At 48.6% G+C, this 21,398-nt stretch overlaps 1 protein-coding gene across 1 annotated transcript; it reads left to right on the top strand.

Annotated features, from left to right (window-relative positions):
* The first annotated feature begins 377 nt into the window (after positions 1–377).
* On the top strand, positions 378–21,398 carry LOC142568706 (uncharacterized). The gene is made up of 3 exons (XM_075678531.1): positions 378–481; positions 18,051–21,194; positions 21,266–21,398. The coding sequence occupies exons 1-3, from the start codon at positions 378–380 to the stop codon at positions 21,396–21,398; spliced, it is 3,381 nt and encodes a 1,126-aa protein (XP_075534646.1).

Genomic DNA, 21,398 nt, shown 5'->3' with positions numbered 1-21,398 from the left:
GTGCGCTGTAGTAGTCGCGCTCGTCGGAGCCTTCATCAACAGTCTTCCTCGTGAGCCACAGTGCACGGATCCATGATGTCACCTTGTTGATGCGGCCAAGGGCCATGGTACAGGCGTTTCGCTTCCCGCTCTGCTTGCCCGCGCACCGCGACCGGAGCTCATAGTGTATGCGAGAAAAAAGGCGGAGCAGTCCGGTTCTTTTTGAGCCAAGCAGGGCTGACTCGGCGAGCGGTGCACCCTTCTTGGGCTCACCTCGGCTCATCTGCTCGCCTAGTTGGAGCACGGCTGGCGTCGAAGGTTCTCCGCACGCCTCCACGTATTTCACGTCTGGGGACTTGTCGCCCATGTCCGGTGATGGAAGAGTGTAAGTCGCCGGAATGGCTCGGAATTGGCAGCCAAACATTGCCTGTGACGATGCCTTAGGCCTCTCGCGAGAGGATGATGGTGATGATGACCTCAAGATCTGTGGCGCATACCCACAGTGAGTGATCGGCCAAGAATCGGGTGGCCTTATGAAAAAAAATATTGAATCTGTATTTTTTAATTAAATCTGAATTTTTTTTAATATAAAGACAGAAAAAAATGGGAGTAACGTACGAGAATGGTATGGAGCAGCAGCAGAGGATAAGTGAGGGAACAATGCGCTTAAGAACCCGAGAAGAAGCACTAAAGCAAAAGGCAACCGCTAGAAATGCCGCTGTAATTAAACACAGATCATTATGGAGGTATAACAAGTATAAAGAAGTCAGAGGACTGTAAATAGGTAATGGTACCGGAGCTTACATTCAGGAATGCTGTGCCGTATCTTAAGCTAGATACAATCCGGGCTTTGTCAGGACCCATGGAAAAACTACAAGGAGCTATGTGATGGCAATTTGTCGCGTTTAGGGAATCACAAAGTAAAATATTTTATGAGAAGAGGCATATCTCCTGTCACAAATTATGATTCGCATTGAACAAATGTCAGTTACAATATATTATTCTATGCGATGTCAAGGTAAATAAATGAGTTCTCGTAATCGGAGTAATTAAATCACAATTTGATGGACAGGCAATCATGTCGCAATTTTTCCATAAAGAATTGGTACACTGGCTCAGAGCACGCACAGTTTATTGTAGGCTACAAGCATAACGAAGCAGGAAAAGCTATTACTTGCCATTGCTGACTGAACGCGTCATGTCAAGCACTTTGTCAAACATGATAGAGAGAGAAAGTTTGATGGGGAGACATTAGCCTATTGGCATGCTACTGCAGGTGAGATGTTGTGTAATGAAAGGAGTTGGATAAAAAAAGACTACACGAAAGATTCACCGATGATGACGATACTCCCTAATGCGAAATTTGAGCGCAGCTCTGTATGTGTTTTCATTTCGCGATATATTGGCTGGCGCGGACAGTCTCTTGCGGCACGTTGCAAATGGAGAAAGTGTGGCGCGAATGTCTCGTCAATCTGGAGACCGCGAGAGCCAGCGCGTGGGCGCGATTCAGAGCAGCCGCCGCCGACAGACCCCCCAGACGACGCGTGCTACACTGGCTCCATCTCGTAGCTATCGTCGCCGCATTACGCTTTTCCTCTCACCCTTGCGCCATACCTACTCTTCCTATTTCCCCCTCGCGTCTTTCATCGCCCGCTGCGCTCCGCGTTCGCTCTTTCATCTTTCGCTGTGCTCGTTCACTCGGTTACGCCGACGCTCGTTGCAAGAACGAGCGCCTAAGAGCTGCGCTCTAAAACACAAGCGTACATACACGTGTCTGAAATGCATAACCACAAAAGTTGTTTAGAGTCTCACGGTAGTGCCACCAGCGAAGGGGTTGTGTGCAGGAGTACTCTGCCCATTGAAGTAATATGGAGTCACATTCGACAATCAGGATGTTCAATTTACCTGCAGCTCAATGTCCACAATTATTTCCTTGACACTACCGAAAAGAAGTGGCAGAAATAAGTTGCGTATACAAATGTGTACACATTGACAGAGAGAGAGAGAGAGAGCAAGGACAGGAAAGGCAGGGAGGTCAACCAGACGAGCAGCCGGTTTGCTACTCTACACTGGGGATGGGGGAAAGGGGAATAGAAAGAGGAAGAGAGGGAGAGAGTGAGCACTGAATGCGCGTGGGAGGATGCACAAGGACCTATAAACGGTCTCTTAAGCCGGTGCACTTCAAGTAGTGTACTAGTGCACGAATCGCTTTTCGTGCCAATGACGGGTATGGCCATGGTCCGAGCATCTTTGAATCGGAGAACGGTCTTGAGTCCAGTCGGTTTAAAGTTGTCCTCAGAGAGAGGCGTTGTGCGTCGTAACGAGGGCACGTACACAATAGGTGCTCGATGGTTTCCTCGCACCTACAGGAGTCGCACATCGGGCTCTCGACTATTCCGATACGATAGGAGTAGGCGTTCGTGAACCCCACTCCTAGCCACAAGCGGCACAGCGAGGTTGTTTCGCCGCGGGAAAGACTAGATGGCAGTTGTAGCCGCATGGGGTCTAGATTATGCCATCGGCAATTGAAGGCACTTGAACTCCAGAAATCTTGCGAGTTTTTGCGTGCAAGCAGGCGTAGTTCCGTGGCAGCGTCCGACCTCGCCAAAGGTACTGGACGCGTCTGGGCGTCTTCGTGGGCAGACCGGGCAGCCCTGTCAGTGAAGTTGTTGCGACGATGCCACAGTGAGCAGGACTCCATTGAAGGAAAATGTTTTGCCCTGTTTCCAGAGGGTGGTGGTGTACTTACCTGATGTCGGATATCATCTGCTCGTAAGTTATGTGGTGTGATGTAGATGATGCTGTGAAGAGCTGCCTGTCGGCTCTTCAGTGACGTACGTCATAGTGGCATGGAGAGCTGCAAGTTCTTCCGACGTAGACGTAGTCATGTGTGATAATTTGAATTTACCTGTAATCTGCCTAGATGGAACGACGAATGTGTCAGTTGGGCTAGTAGGTGAGGTCGAACCGTCGGTATATATGTATGTATGCGGTCATGATACGTCTGGTACAGTAATATGAGCGTCAGTTGGTTCAGAGCATGGGATGAATGATTGGCCTTCTTTGTAATTAAAGATTCTTTGCACGTTAAAGATCACCTGGTGGTCAAAATTAATCCAGAGTCCCTTATATACTACGGCTTGCCTCATAATAAAATCGTGGTTTTTGGCACGTAAAACCCCATTATCAAAAAAAAAAGAAGAGCCAGTAAAACTGAAATCAAATAAACAAAACTACTATAAGGATTTCTTTTAGTCTGGCGTTTTTACCGCTGCCCATTGTTAACTTATTTACCTTAAGTTTGTGACTTGCAGATAAATGCATGGTTTGCTTTGGTAAGCATCCACGACACGTGCATGCACGTACGAGGGATGCCAATGCCTATTGTCAATCGGGAGGAACCCGCCAGTTGGCAGCGCTGTTCTCTCAGAAGCTTACGACAAGCACGTGGTCTAAACTCTGCATTGAACTTGGAGTAAGTGTGCGCATTCCTGCAAGGGCATTTTATATTCTTGCTAAGCAACTTTTCTTGTTTCACCATTTTCATCTGTTATGCTCGCTTGACCCTTGAAGCATGTTATCTATTTTTTACTTTCTTTGCCATTGGTCACCGAACATGAATCATGACCTATTCAAAGAACAGGTTATGAGCAATGTGTGATGATGTATGGGGCTTAATGGCACAAGGGCCAATAATGACCAAAGAACGCCAAGAAATTTATTTTTATTTTTTATTTACAAATACTACTATCCCATGAATTGGGACATTGCAGGAGTGGTACAGAAGATTATACATAAACAATATTAGGAAAGTGCATGATTACAAATGTGAGTGTAATGATTTACAGAGAAAACAGTAGTGTCATGAATAAAATACATGATTTGGCAATTCTCGCACAAAATTATCAACAGACATTTCACGTAACGTGCCATCTAAATCGTTCCACAATTCAACTGTGAAAGGAAAAAATGAAAATTTGTAGCTATCTAAAAGCGGCATAAACGGCACGATGTTAAGCGGGTTGGAACAGCGCGTGACACGTGCTGAAGAACTGGCGAAAGAGAAGGGGACGTCAACATAAGTACGCTTATTGATAATCTTGTGAAGTAGGATAATGCGATCACATGTTCGTCTGTGTGATCGAGATCATCCGGGCAACCAGATCAAAACGAGATCATCCGGGCAACCAGTCAAAACTTCAAAAAACGCGGTCTCTGGTCCCCAACCGCATTACACACGCTAATTACTGCCCAAACAATTGAGAAAAAACATTGCTTCCGAGTTCTTCCTAATGTTTGTTCTCAATATCGCTCAAGCTGTAACTTCTCGCTGAAGTTTTATTTCTAATTTCCAATACCGACGTTCAAAAGGCAGACACACGGCACCATACATTTCACTGTCATATTTTGGCGCTGAACGCTGAACGCCAGCGGTCCGCGAGCTCCGCGGTGCGGATTTGGCGTCGCCTCGAGAGATGGCGCCACGCTGCGCGGCGCCTCCTTCAGGCGCTTCTACCCGCCGCGGTGGATTTATGGTGTTGCGCTGCTAAGCGCGAGGTCGCGGGATAAAATCCCGGCCGCGGCGGCCGCATTTCGATGGGGGCTAAATGCAACAATGCCCTTGTCCCGTGCATTGGGGGCACGTTAAAGATTCCCTGACGGTCAAAATTAATCTGGAGTCCCCCACTGGGCCGTATCTATTAATGAAATCGTGGTTTTAGCACGTAAAACCCCCAATTCACCACTGGCCGCCGCGAAGATCAACTATGGAGGGTAGTAGACATGGACGGTCTTTGATAGTTCAGCCTTTCATTTCAGTCTCTGCCAACTGTCACAGTGTATACATGACGCCAAAATATTTTATATTAAAGTCATTAATTAGTCCGTAGAGGCCATCGTATGCAAAGCTGCATACGAAACAGGTAAATTCGACTTCTCTGTTGCCTCTATAGGCCTTTACTGGATATTAGTTTTCTACAGATGGAACTCTGTCACAGGTATTGTTCTGCTGTCAAAGCTGCATTCAATTCATACCGCAAGCAATGGCAGGAACGTTCGTATATGCGGTTACAACACGCAGAGCATGCCAAGCGACAGCACTGAAATGTTGCAAGACGTCCCTTCAAGAGCACATGCAGACTCCGTCATTTCAAAGCGCCATTCAGAGCCATCTGGCAATTCACGCTTATTCGAAGGAATCGAAAATTAAGCTAAAATTTTTAAGGTCCGTATGTACGTACATGCGCGGTGCTCATACACTGGTATGGCAGACACACATGCGTTATTTAAGTTAAGGCGCCAGCTTTTGCACGCATGCACAATTATCTGCTATCAGAGAAAAAAATTTGAAAGTCTATCAGGAGAAAAAGAAACGCTAGCTGCGAAGCATTCGCCTTCAGGGATGGGGCGAGGAGGGGGGGGGGGAGCAGCCGCAGATTTCAGCAACATTGCTCCGGCACTGCATTCATTTACTGCGACAGCCGCAGCAGGCTCTCGCAGCGGACAAGGCCATCTTCTCAAGAACATCTTGGAATTCACCGGTATATATGTTGAGCACTATAGTCCGTATTATCGGGTGCCGTGCATACTCCTTCCCAAAGCAGGCTCATATGCCAGTCCTTCTAATAAATAAATACATTCATTCATTCGTTGCAATACATACAATATCCTATTCGCTGGACTCTGCTCTTCCTCTTGGTAACTCTTCAAGGTACACGCGACTGCACCAGAGTGCGCGCCGCATCTGAGCCTTTCTGGTGGATGCCTTGCTTCCGGGTTTACTTTGCGGAACAGAGCGATTGTCGCATTTTTTTTTTTAGACGAGTAGGCTCAGTTCATTTCTTCTCTCACTCACTTTTCTTTAATGTTCATCGAATTTTGACCTCTGGGCTTAATCAATCATAAGCGCATGCACTACAGTACGTATACATACGTGCGCAGCAACTCTCTTGTGTGTGCAATTATACTATAAATAAAGCAATTGATACAATTGAGAATACGATAGGAAATTACACGTCTGTGTTGGAAACCCTCTGGTGACTCAGGAATAGGCCATATCTTTATGAACGTATGTGGTTTGTGTAGAACGCTATAGTGACCAACGTCACCACCACCCACCGTGACCACCATATCCACCGTAACCACCGTAGCCATGGTCGTGTCCATGGTGGTGGTAATGGTGCAACCTGCAAGGCGCGTACCGGAATAGAAGATATGTGTGAGATAATTTCGCATTGCACTTTAGAAACAGTGCAGTCAAGGCGAGAAACAGGCGTTAACACGAATACGAGCTCTCATTATAGCTGTCATACGTACAAAACTTCGATGTAATAGAAATAAGTAGCAGCAAAACTTAGTTTTACGAGCTGCAATGGACACAATATGGTGAAGGGAGACTTTATTTAACTGCAAGCAGAGAGGTCGGGGTCATCTAGCACACTCTAGCAGGCCACTAAGCACTGTGAGAGGGGAAAGTTGGCAAAATTACGCAATTGACTATTGCGAAAGCAGAAAATATATGCGTATATAACAGATATGTACACATTCCTGCTTCAGTTTTAAAAGCCAATGTTCAGACTAGTGCCGTGCAAAAAAAAAAAAATCTAACACTATAATTACCGCCAATGAAAAAAAAATGAAGAAATGAAGAAAAAAATCTGGACGGGAAAGCAGAAGACTCATATAGTGTATGCCTGGTCCTGTGCTGCTCATGCATCGTGTTTACGACGGTTTCATCATGACCCGCCGTGGTTGCTTAGTGGCTTTGACGTTGCGCTGCTTGCTAAGCACGAGGTCGCGCGATCAAATCATACCGGCCGCGGTGGCCGCATTTCGATGGGGACGAATGCAAAAGCGCCCGTTTAGCGTGCATATCGCATGCACGTTAGAGAACACCAGGTGGTCGAAATTAATCCGGAGTTCCCCACTAAGGCGTGCCTCATAATCAAACCTTAAAGTTTATTTATTTATTTATTTGAACATGCATATCAACACCAACTCGCCAAACAACCGACTTTGATGCTCGTGCGCTCAAGCAAAGCTTTTGTCCAGCATATGCGCACATCTATAGATAGCTCGAGGTGTTAGCCTTTCTCCAACAAACACATGGATGCCAGCACGCGCGCGTGCACACACCCACAGCCCGCACTCACTCACTCACTCACTCACTCACTCACTCACTCACTCACTCACTCACTCACTCACTCACTCACTCACTCACTCACTCACTCACTCACTCACTCACTCACTCACTTAGCCATTTTCCCCACACACACGCACGCACAGAAACAAACTTTGGCGTACTAGCCGTGCTTGCTTACAAGCAGAAATGTAGCCAGAATCGGAAAGGGAGCGGAAGTGACTTTGGTAGGAGTAAGTCCTCCCCCTTTCGCACTTCCTTGAAGAGCGAGAATGAAATTATAGCGTCTACATTTCTCTGATAAGATATTGGCGCCTTCGGCCAACGCCTCCTAGACAGCACAAGGCCGGCGCACTTCGATCCGTGGCGTCATGCTGCCTTGCCCGGATGCCATAGAATCTAGTGGGGACGCTTCTGAGTAAGCCCTGGTGATTTTGACGTCACCGCTTTCATCACGCTGGGCTTGGCAATGGAAACTTCGGTCCAAGTAGCGTGATGTCATAAAGCAGAGTGCACAGACCCGCTACCTAGGAGGCGCTGCTTCGGCGCTGCATGGTAAGCGCACCGTTTTTGAGCATCGATCCTGTCCAAGATACCTTCGGAAAAGGTAACGACAATCACTGACGTTGACTGCATTGCGCTTATATTCAGAATCCGCATGTACAGTCGACCACAAAAATCAAAGGGACATGGTTATTTGCGAAAAACCTAAATCCTGGGTACATAGTCTCGAATGCAAAATCTAATGCGACAGACTGTACATATACCTATATACACCTTGCGCCCCTGTGCTGCCTTTATCCTTGTGTAACTCGCGTTCTGGCCCTTCACGAGCTTGCATCCCTATTTCGCACTATAGTGGATTGTGAGATGTAAGTGGCAGTAGCGTTTTTGATTGCGTAAAACAGTGATGAGTAAAACATGACTGCATACTAATGCAAGTCACCTGTGCCCGCGACCTCCATTATACACTTGCGTTGCTTCTCAATGCGCACTCGACCAAAATATGCCTTAACTGCCGGCACAAAAAAGCCTTAACTTCCGACCATTAGAAATTTTCAGCTTCCTCGTAGTTATGACCTACGAGCCGAAAGACAAATACAAACAGAGAAGTAAACGGCGGTACTCTGTTGTCTCTGTTCTGCCACAGGCAACTAAAAAGAAAAATTGGTGCAGCTAAAAAATTACGCTTATATATGGGACATTACACTCAGTTTTTCACTTGTTTTTGCGTTTGTCAGCGTAACTATTTTATGAAGCTGTTGTACCTATAAGTGCTGCATGCACTTGGACAGTGTATGGGTGGCAGGGCTGCTGTCAGGCAGCGTTTATCTGTCTTCAGCCCTGTTGTCAAATGCAGTTATGTCTGAAACAATGTTGCATATAAATATTGACAAGCTACGGAGTGGCGGCTCGCGGGTAGTGGTGATAGTAGTAGTGTGGGTGGTGTGAGTGGGGGTGGTGGTGGTGATGGTCGTCTCTGCCACCGTAGTGGATGAGAATGGGTATAGGTACTAAGCCCCTGTGGCCGCCTAGAAACGCTGCGGCGCCCGCCAGCTTGAGCAGCTTGTCCCGTGTGCTCTCGTGGACGCAGAAAACCAGCAGCAATAGCAGCAGGGCGACCCAGGCGCCCCACCGGCTAGAAGTGCGAGGCTGCATGGAACGCTGGCCTTGCTCCTGCAGCGGTGGTACAGTGAAATATGGCTGAGCACGTGGCCACCCAACGACACAGCCTTTCGCTTCAATACTCATTTTAGAGCGCAGCTCTTAGGCGCCTGTTCCTGCGGCGAGCATTGGCGTCGGCGCCCTACCTCGTAACCGAGCGAACGCGGAGCGCAGCGGGGGATGAAAAAAGCAGCGAGAGCGAAGAGAGCGCGAGGAGGAAAGCGGAGGAGGAGGGTATGGCGAACGCGTGAGAAGAAAAGCGTAGTGCCATGCACGACGGGCTTTTAGAGACGATGGCTACGAGATGACTACGTCTGTATAGAAACAAAGCGCTGCATGAGAGGAGGTTGTCTGCGGCGGCGGCTGCGAATCGCGCCCACGCGTCACCCACGCGCTTTCTCTAGCTATCTCCCGATTAGTGAGGTAGTCGCGCCACACTTCGCTCCATTTGCGACGTGTCGCACGAGACAGATTGTATGCGCCAACCAATATAGCGAGAAATGAAAACACGTATAAAGCTTCGCTCAAATTTCGCATTAGGGAGTGTCGTATTCGTCGGTCAATTTTTTTATTAAACGGATTAGAGAGTAATCTAGTGCTGTTAATATATTATACCTGACATTCGCCCCACAATTTCTCACTAGTGATTGCAGATTATAAAGCAACTGGGCATAGATAGTCGATATTAAAAGAAATAAGTGCTGTTTGGAAGGTCATAAATAAACAATAAATTCGGGGGTTTAGCGGCACGATACTGTTCAATGGGCTGCGAAGGACTCCGCAGTGACGGGCTCCTGGTTAATTTCGACTACCTTGGAGTTCTTTAACGGGCACTTAAACCAAAGTACATGAGCGTTTCTTTTTTTGTTCTTTTTGGATTCCGCTCCCATCGAAATGCGGCCGGGAACCGAATCAGCGACTTTGTGGGCAACAGCAGAAGCTCATAGCCACTGAGCCACAGCTGCGAGTATTGGCAGGTTACGTAATGAGTAGATGGGTTGCCACTTGGACGTTTTTCCGTAGGCACAACCGGTTTTTTTTTCCTCACCGTTCCGGCTGCCTGTAAGGCTATTTACCGCTTTTCCGGTTTCTCCATAAATTAGCACTGTATAGATAAATTGTTTTAGCGCTGGTTAAACAGGGCATAAGAAGGGTGCGTGTTTGTCAGAGCTAAAACAATTTCACTATGAAAAATTTGGACAGAGCATATACGATGACTATACAAGTATGCGTATAGCCGAAACGCGTCACGTATCAGGGCTCCTTTCTTGTGCTTCCCTCTGGACATGCTGCGGCATCTGGCGGCGCGCATACGAAGTCTGGGCGTGACCTCTGAAATGCGTGGCACGACAGTGCGTTCGAACACTGAGAAGTAATCAATACCTAGCTCCCTCCCTGTGGGCGTTCGTGGTGTATATAGCGCGGGCTGCTGTGCTTGAAGAACCCGTGTGGCGCAGGTTCAGTTCCGGCCAGCAACGGAAAAAAAATTAAAGGATTTTAGACTTAATTTCTCGGCATCCGCCAACATTTCGGCCCAGATTCTAAGACTGCAATATATATTCAGGATCGGGCCGCGAAAACGTTTAAGGCGCGGATATAGTCCGACGTAACGCGGGCACACGCCACGCACGGCGCAGTTACGCTACACGCTAGCGAAAAGTGGACGTAAGTGGACGCTGTACAGTCTAGCGTCACCGCGGAGACAGCGTGATCGGCGCCGTTAGGCGTGATCGGAGACGGCTGGCATGGGAATAGAAGACGTCCTATCTCCCGCCGGAGCCGCTAGACCAGAGTGCATCGCGCGCTACCTTGGCTGGCCGGCAGCATGCTTACAGCGTACTAGAAGAGCCTATTCCAGTCCACTGTAAGCATGCTGACATACAGTTCGGGTGCACAGGAGTGAGTGTGCTGAGTTTCGCTAAATGAGCAAGCGCTCGTTCACCGCGCACTTGTGGACATGCGCTGAGCCACCAGCTGATCGCCGCGCTGCTACGTGGACCACATTCAACGCACATACAAAAGGCAAATTTTTGGCGGTCTCGGCGTCGCTGGCGTGACTGCTCCAACCGCTGCCTGGCATGCTGGAAACGCTGGACTCTAACCGCGCCTTTAGTTAGGTGAGATAGCCTGAAAGAAAACTCGTCTGACAGTGCCATGAAGGCTATTCGGATTAATAGCCAACTCGCCCAGATCACCACCCTGACTGGCACATTATATAAGCCCCTTTCTTTTTTTCTATTTTTGTGATGTGAATCTTTAATACACTAGCAAACATAAAGAGGTTTCCCAAACGTAAGTAATAACAATTTAAAATGTCTGATTTTATTTTGCGGTGGTGCTATATACAGGGCCGGTGTTTCAGCGAACACTTTCAAAAAAAATTTTTTTTTTAATTGCCTGCGGCAGATAGCACTATTATTCTATAGTTAATGAGCTGGTCTACTCGAAGAGGCGGACATTGCTTGCACAGAAAATTGAAATGCATTATCGACTAATTACCAGAAATTCACTCATTATAATTTTAACTAATGACCTTATGGCACATATTGCAATTTACAAATTCTAGCGGGTGAGACTGCAAGGCGTATCCACTTGAAAAGAATTGTGTAGATGACACCATTTAGGAGATATGCGCTGTCAAACTTGCGCTAAATATGCACTGTCATTCCACTTCGTAAGAAAATGTTGTTTTATGCAATGAACCACAAAAGTAACTGGAACGACAATGCATTTCTCCGCAAAGTTCGATAATTAATATCTTGAAGCTGGTGTCATCCTGAGAATTCGTTCCAAGTGGATCCGCCTTGCGAACTCTCCGTCTAGAATTTCTAAATTGCAATATGTGCCGTAAGGTAATTAGTGAAAAACTTGATCAGTGATTCTTTTAATTAGTCGCATATGCATTTCTATTTGTGCGTGCGTGTGTGTGTGTGTGTGTGTGTGTGTGTGTGTGTGTGTGTGTGTGTGTGTGTGTGTGTGTGTGTGTGTGTGTGTGTGTGTGTGTGTGTGTGTGTGTGTGTGTGTGTGTGTGTGTGTGTGCAAGTAATGTCTGCCTCTTCCAGTAGACCAGTTCATGGACTAGAATTGTCCTATCTGCCACAGGCAATTTTAAAAAAATGATATTGTTCGCTGAAACACCCGATATAAACCCTAAGCAGGATTTGTTGAACTATCACGGAGTTTATTAAGAAACGTTGAGTCCCGACTTCACCTTGCCTGGATCGACAGTAATTCATCCTGTATCGAGGGCGCAACGAGACCGAATCGATGGCGAACACCCTATCAAAGAGCTAGCATACAAAAGAGATATCTTGGACCACGTGTTTGTTGCTACTTTTCTAGCCTTATCGAGCGATTGTTCAATTGCTACCAGGGGAAAATGTTCATGCAGTGTGTCGCGGAGTTACGTCCCACTTCCACTTTTCACTTGACAGAGTCACTAAAATCAGGGTGAAGTCCCCCTACGACAGTGTTTCTCAAACTTTTCCAGTACGTGACCCGTCTCTTAGTAGTACCAAATCAATCATGACACCCCACCTTTATCAGCCTTCTGAAAATTTCCTTTTTACAGCGAAGCTCTATAATGCTAGAGTTCCGTGTATTTTTTGTGTACGTCAACAAAAACTATCTTCATCAATGGTTCATACCCCGTAAGCACTCACACGCCTGTAAGCAATTAAAAAAAAATGTAATGGCTCATAGCCTCGTAAGGCAGAGGCTACAAGCACTCCGTAAAGTGAAGCGAACAGTGCTTACATTCTTTCTAATCACGCATACAGAACAGCACGTCGAAACCTTTCATCATCAGCGGTTCATCAAGCAATGGTTCATAAACTAGTAAGCAATGGCTCATATCCCCGAGCAACGCATTTCATCTGTGTTTTACACTTGCTGTGGGAAGACCACGTATAATAAGACAAAAAATCTTGAGCCCTTTCACTCCGTTACAACTTGCCGGCGTTCGTCCGGCCTCGTCCATGTCTACGCGCGCACTGTCCTCTCTTTGTCGTGCATAGATTTGACTCTAGCTAAGAAGGCTGTACCCGAGCCGATTAGTGTGTACCACAAGGCCATCGTCACCACCACCACGTTCAACAACAACAACAACAAAGTACCAACCGATCAAGACAAACAATGACCACTGATCAAGACAATAAATGAGTTCGTACCTTTCTTCAAAATTCTGTGTCACCTCTGTGTCGTGTGCTAAACAACTTAAAAAAATATGGGGTTTTACGTGCCAAAACCACTTGCTGATTATGAGCAACGCTGCAGTGGAGGACTCGGGAAAATTCGAACACCTGGGGATCTTTAACGTGCACCTAAATCTAACTACACGGGTGTTTTCGCATTTCGCCTCCATCGAAATGCGGCCGCCATGGCCGGGATTCGATCCCGCGACCTCGTGCTCAGCACCCCAACACCATAGCCACTGAGCAACCACGGCGGGTTGCTAAACAACTTCGCTGGGTCATCAACCTTCACAGAGTGGAATGGCTCAACTACTTTTTCAATATTTCGGATATTTTTACAATTTAATTTATTTAAAATACATTAACCTCCGCGAAGAGAGCTGCCAAAGATATTGCTAATGTTTTTTAACAAGGATTGATTTAATCAGGTACTTTAATGAGAGGGATGAATTTGAAGCTTAGAACGACAGAAAGCTGAGCTAGTTTGTAAGGATTCATTATGCAAAAAAGAGGTGAGGCATGCAGACAGGACACAAGAGTAGAGAAGTCTGCACGCCTCACCTCTGCACGCTGTCTGTACGCCTCATCTCTCTTTTTTGCATCATGAATCCTTACCAACTAGCTCAGCTTTCTGTCGTTCTAAGCTTCATTTCTAGTACTCTGAGCCCTTTTCCATGTTCCCCTACTTATCTGCACAATCCTGCTTCGTTAGCTTCCTTAATTGCGATATGCATGTTCCGCGCTAGAACCATGTCGTGGTTTAGTCGTGATCGTGTCGTCCCATTGGAAGTTCAAACGATGTGCGGCTTCCATCAACCATCAACTGGGCATGCCAGGAGGATTGGAGCTATTCTTTCCGCTGAATCATGGCGCCAAGTTAGGTTCTATCAGGAGTGTCTAAAGGTCCGTTGCGCGGCCCTGGGAGATGGGCGCCATTGGAACCGCCCCTACGCCGATTGGAATAGGTTAGCCGTGCAACACGCGGACTTCCTATGGAGGATGAAACTTCCGGAGCTTCAACAAAGTAAGAGGAAACACCTTTCTAATAATTCACCGTCAAATAACACACTGGTTCTTGGAGATGCCATCGTAAGTGATACCCATAGGAAAACCCTTGCTTTAGGTCCTAAGCACTATTTCAAGCCTAACATAAAACCCGTTGACGTTTTAAGCTACCGCGCTGCATAACCAGGTTCGTCCAGGAAGAAGAACGCTCGCGCTGTATTTCAGATTGCATTGCTAGCATTAAACAATCAAATTCTCATTTTAAGACGTCTGACCCTGTCCGACCGTTAGTTAATTACCTTGTGGAGCATAAACTTAGACCAGTAATATCTGACAAGGAAGGTTATTTCGTAATTATGCCAGATGACATGTTTTCAGAAAAAGCTATTTCAGCCATAGAAAAGAATTTACAGCCAGTAAAACTCAAACCTTCGGCAATTAAGCAACGTGCGGTTGACCTCCTGTCAAGAGGTAATCTTGATAGGGGAAAAAACGGCGTTCGTGTTGTCCACTTTTCTACTCTTGTGTCCTGTCTGCACGCCTCACCTCTTTTTTGAGGGATGAATTTGCTTTCTTTATACAGCCAAATCAATACGCTTCAAATGGATCAATTTGCCGCTATAGCCAACATTTTGCTGGCTGACAATGAAGGTAGAAGTTTTGCGGTTGAAAAAGAAGTCCGTACAGCCGTGCGGTCGTTCATTCCCAACCGTATCTGCAGAGCTTCAATTGTGCAGTTTCAGTAAGACCTAATTGGCTGCGGTAGGGAGGCCGTGCTCCGTTTTCTTAATGGCGACCGAAGGTTTAGATCGCCGTTTGTCATGCCGTTTCGCCGTCCATCTTGTGGTGAAAACTAATATTACACTCTGCATAATGGATATAATTCCAGGGGTGACATGCACATACATGCTAATATTACTCTTGAAGAAAACAGCGTTGAAAGAGTACGGGCACCCTGACTGAAAATGTATCTGTGTTCCGGTAAGCAGTATGTACATACGTGTAGCTAGACCCTCCATGACCCCCCGAAAAAGACTCACGACTATAACTATCACTGTGGTTATAACCCGCAGTTTGAGAAACACTGCCCTACGAGATTGGAGTTATGATAAACCATAGTTTCCTGACTTTTGATTATTTCCCTGTCAGCGACTCATCGGTGAAGACAATATTCCGCATTTATGGTGAAACGCTTCTTTAGAGCTTACGGAGAAGCAACAATAGAGGATGAGCAGGCATCGTTAGAGCTAGCTTGCAATGAAAGTCATGTTCTGTCTAAAATGCGAAAACTTCGACGACTGCTTGCATGCAGCAAGCAGCTTATTTTTCCTTTTCTTTCTTTGCTTCCAGAGAGTATAAAGACATAAAGGAAGGTCATTTAAGAGCACTAAATTACAGATATGACGAATTTAATTTTTAGTTTTGGCTCTACGTTTCTCGTTTTTTTTTTCTCACCAGACAACGGCAATATACATTGAGTACGTGTTCAGCACCGTCTTGAAGGAGGCAATACGTGAGCACTGCTTTTAATGACCTATATATAAAAACAGATAGCGAGAGCTCGGTCATTATTTCGGTTGTTCAGGTGCGCTGTGTTCCGGTGATATTGTGGCGGCTCTGTCTAAAACGCGCGAAAGAAGCAGAATGAACTTGTAAATTTCACTCGTTCTATTAGCAGTCAGTTAATCTAACCGCCACATAGCTGGCGCACCCAAATTGCATCCCAAGAACGGCAAGAAACCTGCGCGAGAAGATTGCACAAAAAATCCGCCAGAATGACCACACCCAGCCACACCGGGAGTTATCTATTTTCACCACCGCGTCACCACGCTGGCACAAATGCGAAGCCCATCTCGTCATCACAAGCATGTGGTTATCGCAATCGGTTGCGCGAACTATGCATGTATGGGGGCCGCGAAGGTGCGCCGGGCGCAGTGGAAAATCGGTCACTCACCGACTGTAAAAAATTTACACCCTTAGGGGTGTTGTTGCACTGGTAACACCCTTATCGTTAGCACCTTTAAAAATTTATAGAGGCCGACAACAGAGCTCTAACTAGACGCGCGATGACAAAAGAGGTAGTTGAAAACTATGCAAACATTCTGACAACCTTGGGCGCACAGAAATATCCAACAAGAGAATTTCACAGGGAGAGATATGAAACTCTCCTGTTGGATATTTCTGCGCGCCCAAGGCTGTCAGAATGATTACATAGTTTTCAACTGCGTTTTTTGTCATCGCGCGTCTAGTTAGAGCTCCGTCGTCGACCTCTGTAAATTTTTAAAGGTGCTAACGATAAGGGTGTTACCAGTGCCACAACACCCTTAAGGGTGTAAACATTTTTACGGTGTTGGATGAGATGTTGCATAAAGTGCGCTGGCGCACTTTATGCTGTCCCGCTGTGTGTGCGCGCACACAGCGGGGCATTTATATACTCCCTGATGGAAAACAATGACGCGGTCGAAGTAGGCCTATAGATTGGTCGCCAGCCGAACTTCGCTTCACTAAACAGAGAAAACGCCGAGAAGAAGCGCAGTCACGAGATCGTCCACGCAAGCAGTTCCTCGCCGAGTAATTTAGATCAAGGGTTAGAATCGCGCTGCCACGGGCAATTCTTAAAAATTTTGGACCTTCCGAAAAAAAAAAAAAAGAAAACACCCGGTATTTCCAGCACTTGTGCCGAACAGTTTGTCTGAAGTCCGCGTTTTCTGGGTCTCCGGACACACTAAATCTTCTTAACTTAGTCCGCGGACTCGCTCGCAGCCAACACTCAATGGTCCAGTTTTATATGTTCTTCCCAAATTTTCTTTTCTAACATGAGATATATTTAAACGCCTTTTATTTGTAAAACGTGATTAATCATCTCCAATTTCCTCTGATGATTTTAGACAGCTAAACTTCCCGTGGAACACGAGCGAATGCCTTTCCCAACAATGCGGGATGACGTTATGAAGCTTCTGTTGTAGAGTTCCCCGCCTGAACGTTTACCTTCATATATCTCGTTTATCTATAACTAACCTCTACTCTTTATGTAAGGAACCAAAAACAAGTGACCATTTCCTTCTTTATTGCCAGCGCTTCTCCTGCCTCCGCAGAATGTGTACTTCCGACTATAGTAATGTCAATTAGGTACACGCCACGGGTCTGTTATTCTCTGCATATGTTCATTGAACCGTCGGGAAGTTTACGCAGCTATATATAGTACCGAAAGACGTGTACTTTATCTTTTCGCCTTTTTATAAGGAGCCCTATTATAGTGTTATTATAATTCAGCTGCCTAATGTTTACTTATCTATCGTTTTTTTACCGCTTTTTGTACTTGTTGGGTGCACTTTTCGTTAACTCCAGTGGGCCCAATCCCCGCGTGGGTATGAGCCATGTGTCGAGGCCGAAATAACAACAACATTGAGATATTTCTTGTGGGAGAATACTACGGTTGCAGTAAATGAGTTCAGAGTCGAAGGAATCGCCGGAGACATGCTATTTTTTGGCACATGTCACTACTTTGTGAAAACAGTTGTGAGAACAGCGCATGTACTGTCAGCCCACAACTTCTTTTTCCACGTGTTGTTGCGCCACCGAAAGCAGCTATGAATTCTCTAAAACTGGGTGATTTTTCTGTCCTTTTAAAGGATGCCTGTTGGTAAAAATGAATCCGGAGCCCGCACTACAGCATTTTTCATAGCAGAGCGGTGGCTTTGGGATGTTATAACTCAATTGTTCAGTGTGAACCATAGACCTGCGGATTTCGATTGAAAGAAATAAGGTTGTAAGAATGTAAGAAGACAAAGAAGAAATAGAATAAGAAGAACGCCGGGCGGGGGGGGGTGCTAGACTTGTGCCGCCGTTTTTCTTCTTTAATGACAAACATTTTAGAACCAATGTTCACGCAATTTTGTTTAAATTTTCGAATTTCAATATCCTTCTTCTAGGAGCCTCCTCTCTTGGAAACTACCAACATCTTCCTAATATCCTCCAAATCTTGGCCAATCCCCCGTAGTGGGTATTCGCCATCGAAGAAGGATATCCTATCTTCTCCTATCCTAGACTAGTGTATTCATCGTCTTCAGTAAGGACGTGTTTCCAGGCGCATGTGCCAATACTGTCTTCGAGAATTACGTCACCGCCATCGAGGTTGACGTCAAGCAGGCCTGCCCCAGCGTTCCCAGTATATTTACGGGGAACAAAAAGGACCTTCGCAACGACTCACACTCGCTGCTCGAGCTCGGCAAGGCGAAGCAAGATCGGCAGCATGAAGACAATGACCGGTTGCGGCCGCTGTCGTACTCGGACACGGTCGTGATCTTGATGTGCTTCAGCATCGACTCGCCCGACTCTCTGGAGAACAACCCGGAGTCGGGGAGGCCGGAGGTACGCCACTTCTGCCTCAGCGTGTCTGTCGTTCTTGCGGGGACCAAAAGACGTGTACACGCTGTCGGAAACACCAAGGCGAACCAGAGGTGGCAGGAGGACCACGACCAGTTGCGGCCGCTGTCTTACCCGGACAAGGACGTCACCATCATGTGCTTCAGTATCGACTTGCCCGACTCCCTGGAGAACAACCCGGAGTCGGGGAGGCCGGAGGTACGCCACTTCTGCCCCAGCGTGTTTATCGTTATTGCGGGAACCGAAAGACCCGCACACGCTGTCGGAGACGCCAAGGCGAGTCAAAGGCGGCAGGAAGACCACGACCGGTTGTGGCAGCTGTCTTATCCAGACAAAGACGTCATCATCATGTGCTTCAATATCGACTCGCCCGACTCCCTGGAGAACAACCCGGAGTCGGGGAAGCCGGAGGTGCGCCACTTGTGCCCCAGCGTGCCCACCATCCTTGCGGGGAACAAAAAGGACCTTCGCAACGATCCACCCATGTTGCTCGAGCTCGGCAAGGCGAAGCAAGATCGGCGGCAGGAGGACAACGACCGGTTGCGGCCGCTGTCGTACTCGGACACAGTCGTGATCCTGATGTGCTTCAGCATCGACTCGCCCGACTCCCTGGAGAACAACCCGGAGTCGTGGAAGCCGGAGGTGTGCCACTTGTGCCCCAGCGTGCCCACCATCCTTGCGGGGAACAAAAAGGACCTTCGCAACGATTCACCCATGTTGCTCGAGCTCGGCAAGGCGAAGCAAGATCGGCGGCAGGAGGACAACGACCAGTTGCGGCCGCTGTCGCACTCGGACACGGTCGTTATCCCGATGTGCTTCAGCATCGACTCGCCCGACTCCCTGGAGAACAACCCGGAGTCGGGGAAGCCGAAGGTGCACCACTTGTGCCCCAGCGTGCCCACCATCCTTGCGGGGAACAAAAAGGACCTTCGCAACGATCCACCCATGTTGCTCGAGCTCGGCAAGGCGAATCAAGATCGGCGGCAGGAGGACAACGACCGGTTGCGGCCGCTGTCGCACTCGGACACGGTCGTTATCCCGATGTGCTTCAGCATCGACTCGCCCGACTCCCTGGAGAACAACCCGGAGTCGGGGAAGCCGAAGGTGCGCCACTTGTGCCCCAGCGTGCCCACCATCCTTGCGGGGAACAAAAAGGACCTTCGCAACGATCCACCCATGTTGCTCGAGCTCGGCAAGGCGAAGCAAGATCGGCGGCAGGAGGACAACGACCGGTTGCGGCCGCTGTCGCACTCGGACACGGTCGTTATCCCGATGTGCTTCAGCATCGACTCGCCCGACTCCCTGGAGAACAACCCGGAGTCGGGGAAGCCGAAGGTGCACCACTTGTGCCCCAGCGTGCCCACCATCCTTGCGGGGAACAAAAAGGACCTTCGCAACGATCCACCCATGTTGCTCGAGCTCGGCAAGGCGAATCAAGATCGGCGGCAGGAGGACAACGACCGGTTGCGGCCGCTGTCGCACTCGGACACGGTCGTTATCCCGATGTGCTTCAGCATCGACTCGCCCGACTCCCTGGAGAACAACCCGGAGTCGGGGAAGCCGAAGGTGCGCCACTTGTGCCCCAGCGTGCCCACCATCCTTGCGGGGAACAAAGAGGACCTTCGCAACGATCCACCCATGTTGCTCGAGCTCGGCAAGGCGAAGCAAGATCGGCGGCAGGAGGACAACGACCGGTTGCGGCCGCTGTCGCACTCGGACACGGTCGTTATCCCGATGTGCTTCAGCATCGACTCGCCCGACTCCCTGGAGAACAACCCGGAGTCGGGGAAGCCGAAGGTGCGCCACTTGTGCCCCAGCGTGCCCACCATCCTTGCGGGGAACAAAGAGGACCTTCGCAACGATCCACCCATGTTGCTCGAGCTCGGCAAGGCGAAGCAAGATCGGCGGCAGGAGGACAACGACCGGTTGCGGCCGCTGTCGCACTCGGACACGGTCGTTATCCCGATGTGCTTCAGCATCGACTCGCCCGACTCCCTGGAGAACAACCCGGAGTCGGGGAAGCCGAAGGTGCACCACTTGTGCCCCAGCGTGCCCACCATACTTGCGGGGAACAAAAAGGACCTTCGCAACGATCCACCCATGTTGCTCGAGCTCGGCAAGGCGAATCAAGATCGGCGGCAGGAGGACAACGACCGGTTGCGGCCGCTGTCGCACTCGGACACGGTCGTTATCCCGATGTGCTTCAGCATCGACTCGCCCGACTCCCTGGAGAACAACCCGGAGTCGGGGAAGCCGAAGGTGCGCCACTTGTGCCCCAGCGTGCCCACCATCCTTGCGGGGAACAAAAAGGACCTTCGCAACGATCCACCCATGTTGCTCGAGCTCGGCAAGGCGAAGCAAGATCGGCGGCAGGAGGACAACGACCGGTTGCGGCCGCTGTCGCACTCGGACACGGTCGTTATCCCGATGTGCTTCAGCATCGACTCGCCCGACTCCCTGGAGAACAACCCGGAGTCGGGGAAGCCGAAGGTGCACCACTTGTGCCCCAGCGTGCCCACCATCCTTGCGGGGAACAAAAAGGACCTTCGCAACGATCCACCCATGTTGCTCGAGCTCGGCAAGGCGAATCAAGATCGGCGGCAGGAGGACAACGACCGGTTGCGGCCGCTGTCGCACTCGGACACGGTCGTTATCCCGATGTGCTTCAGCATCGACTCGCCCGACTCCCTGGAGAACAACCCGGAGTCGGGGAAGCCGAAGGTGCGCCACTTGTGCCCCAGCGTGCCCACCATCCTTGCGGGGAACAAAGAGGACCTTCGCAACGATCCACCCATGTTGCTCGAGCTCGGCAAGGCGAAGCAAGATCGGTGGCAGGAGGACAACACCGGCTGCGGCCGCTGTCGTACTCGGACACTGTCGTGATCCTGATGTGCTTCAGCATCGACTCGCCCGACTCCCTGGAGAACAAACCGGAGTCGGGGAAGCCGAAGCTGCGCCACTTGTGCCCCAGCGTGCCCACTGAGGCCGAAGGTGCGGCACTTCGGCTGCAGCGTGGCCACTACTTGCGGTGA

Source organism: Dermacentor variabilis, chromosome 1 (genome assembly GCF_050947875.1).
Source record: "Dermacentor variabilis isolate Ectoservices chromosome 1, ASM5094787v1, whole genome shotgun sequence".
Taxonomy (NCBI): domain Eukaryota; kingdom Metazoa; phylum Arthropoda; class Arachnida; order Ixodida; family Ixodidae; genus Dermacentor; species Dermacentor variabilis.
The sequence above is the reverse complement of the archived record's forward strand: the minus strand, read 5'-3'. Positions and strand labels throughout refer to the sequence as shown.

Excerpts from the sequence above, each read along its gene's own strand:
- LOC142568706 (XM_075678531.1), top strand. The coding sequence starts at position 378 with ATGGCTCGGAATTGGCAGCCAAACATTGCCTGTGACGATGCCTTAGGC. Across the intron at positions 482-18,050 it reads ATCTGTGGCGCATACCCACA|TAAGGACGTGTTTCCAGGCG; the intron begins GTGAGTGATCGG and ends CATCGTCTTCAG. Across the intron at positions 21,195-21,265 it reads GGCAAGGCGAAGCAAGATCG|CATCGACTCGCCCGACTCCC; the intron begins GTGGCAGGAGGA and ends GATGTGCTTCAG.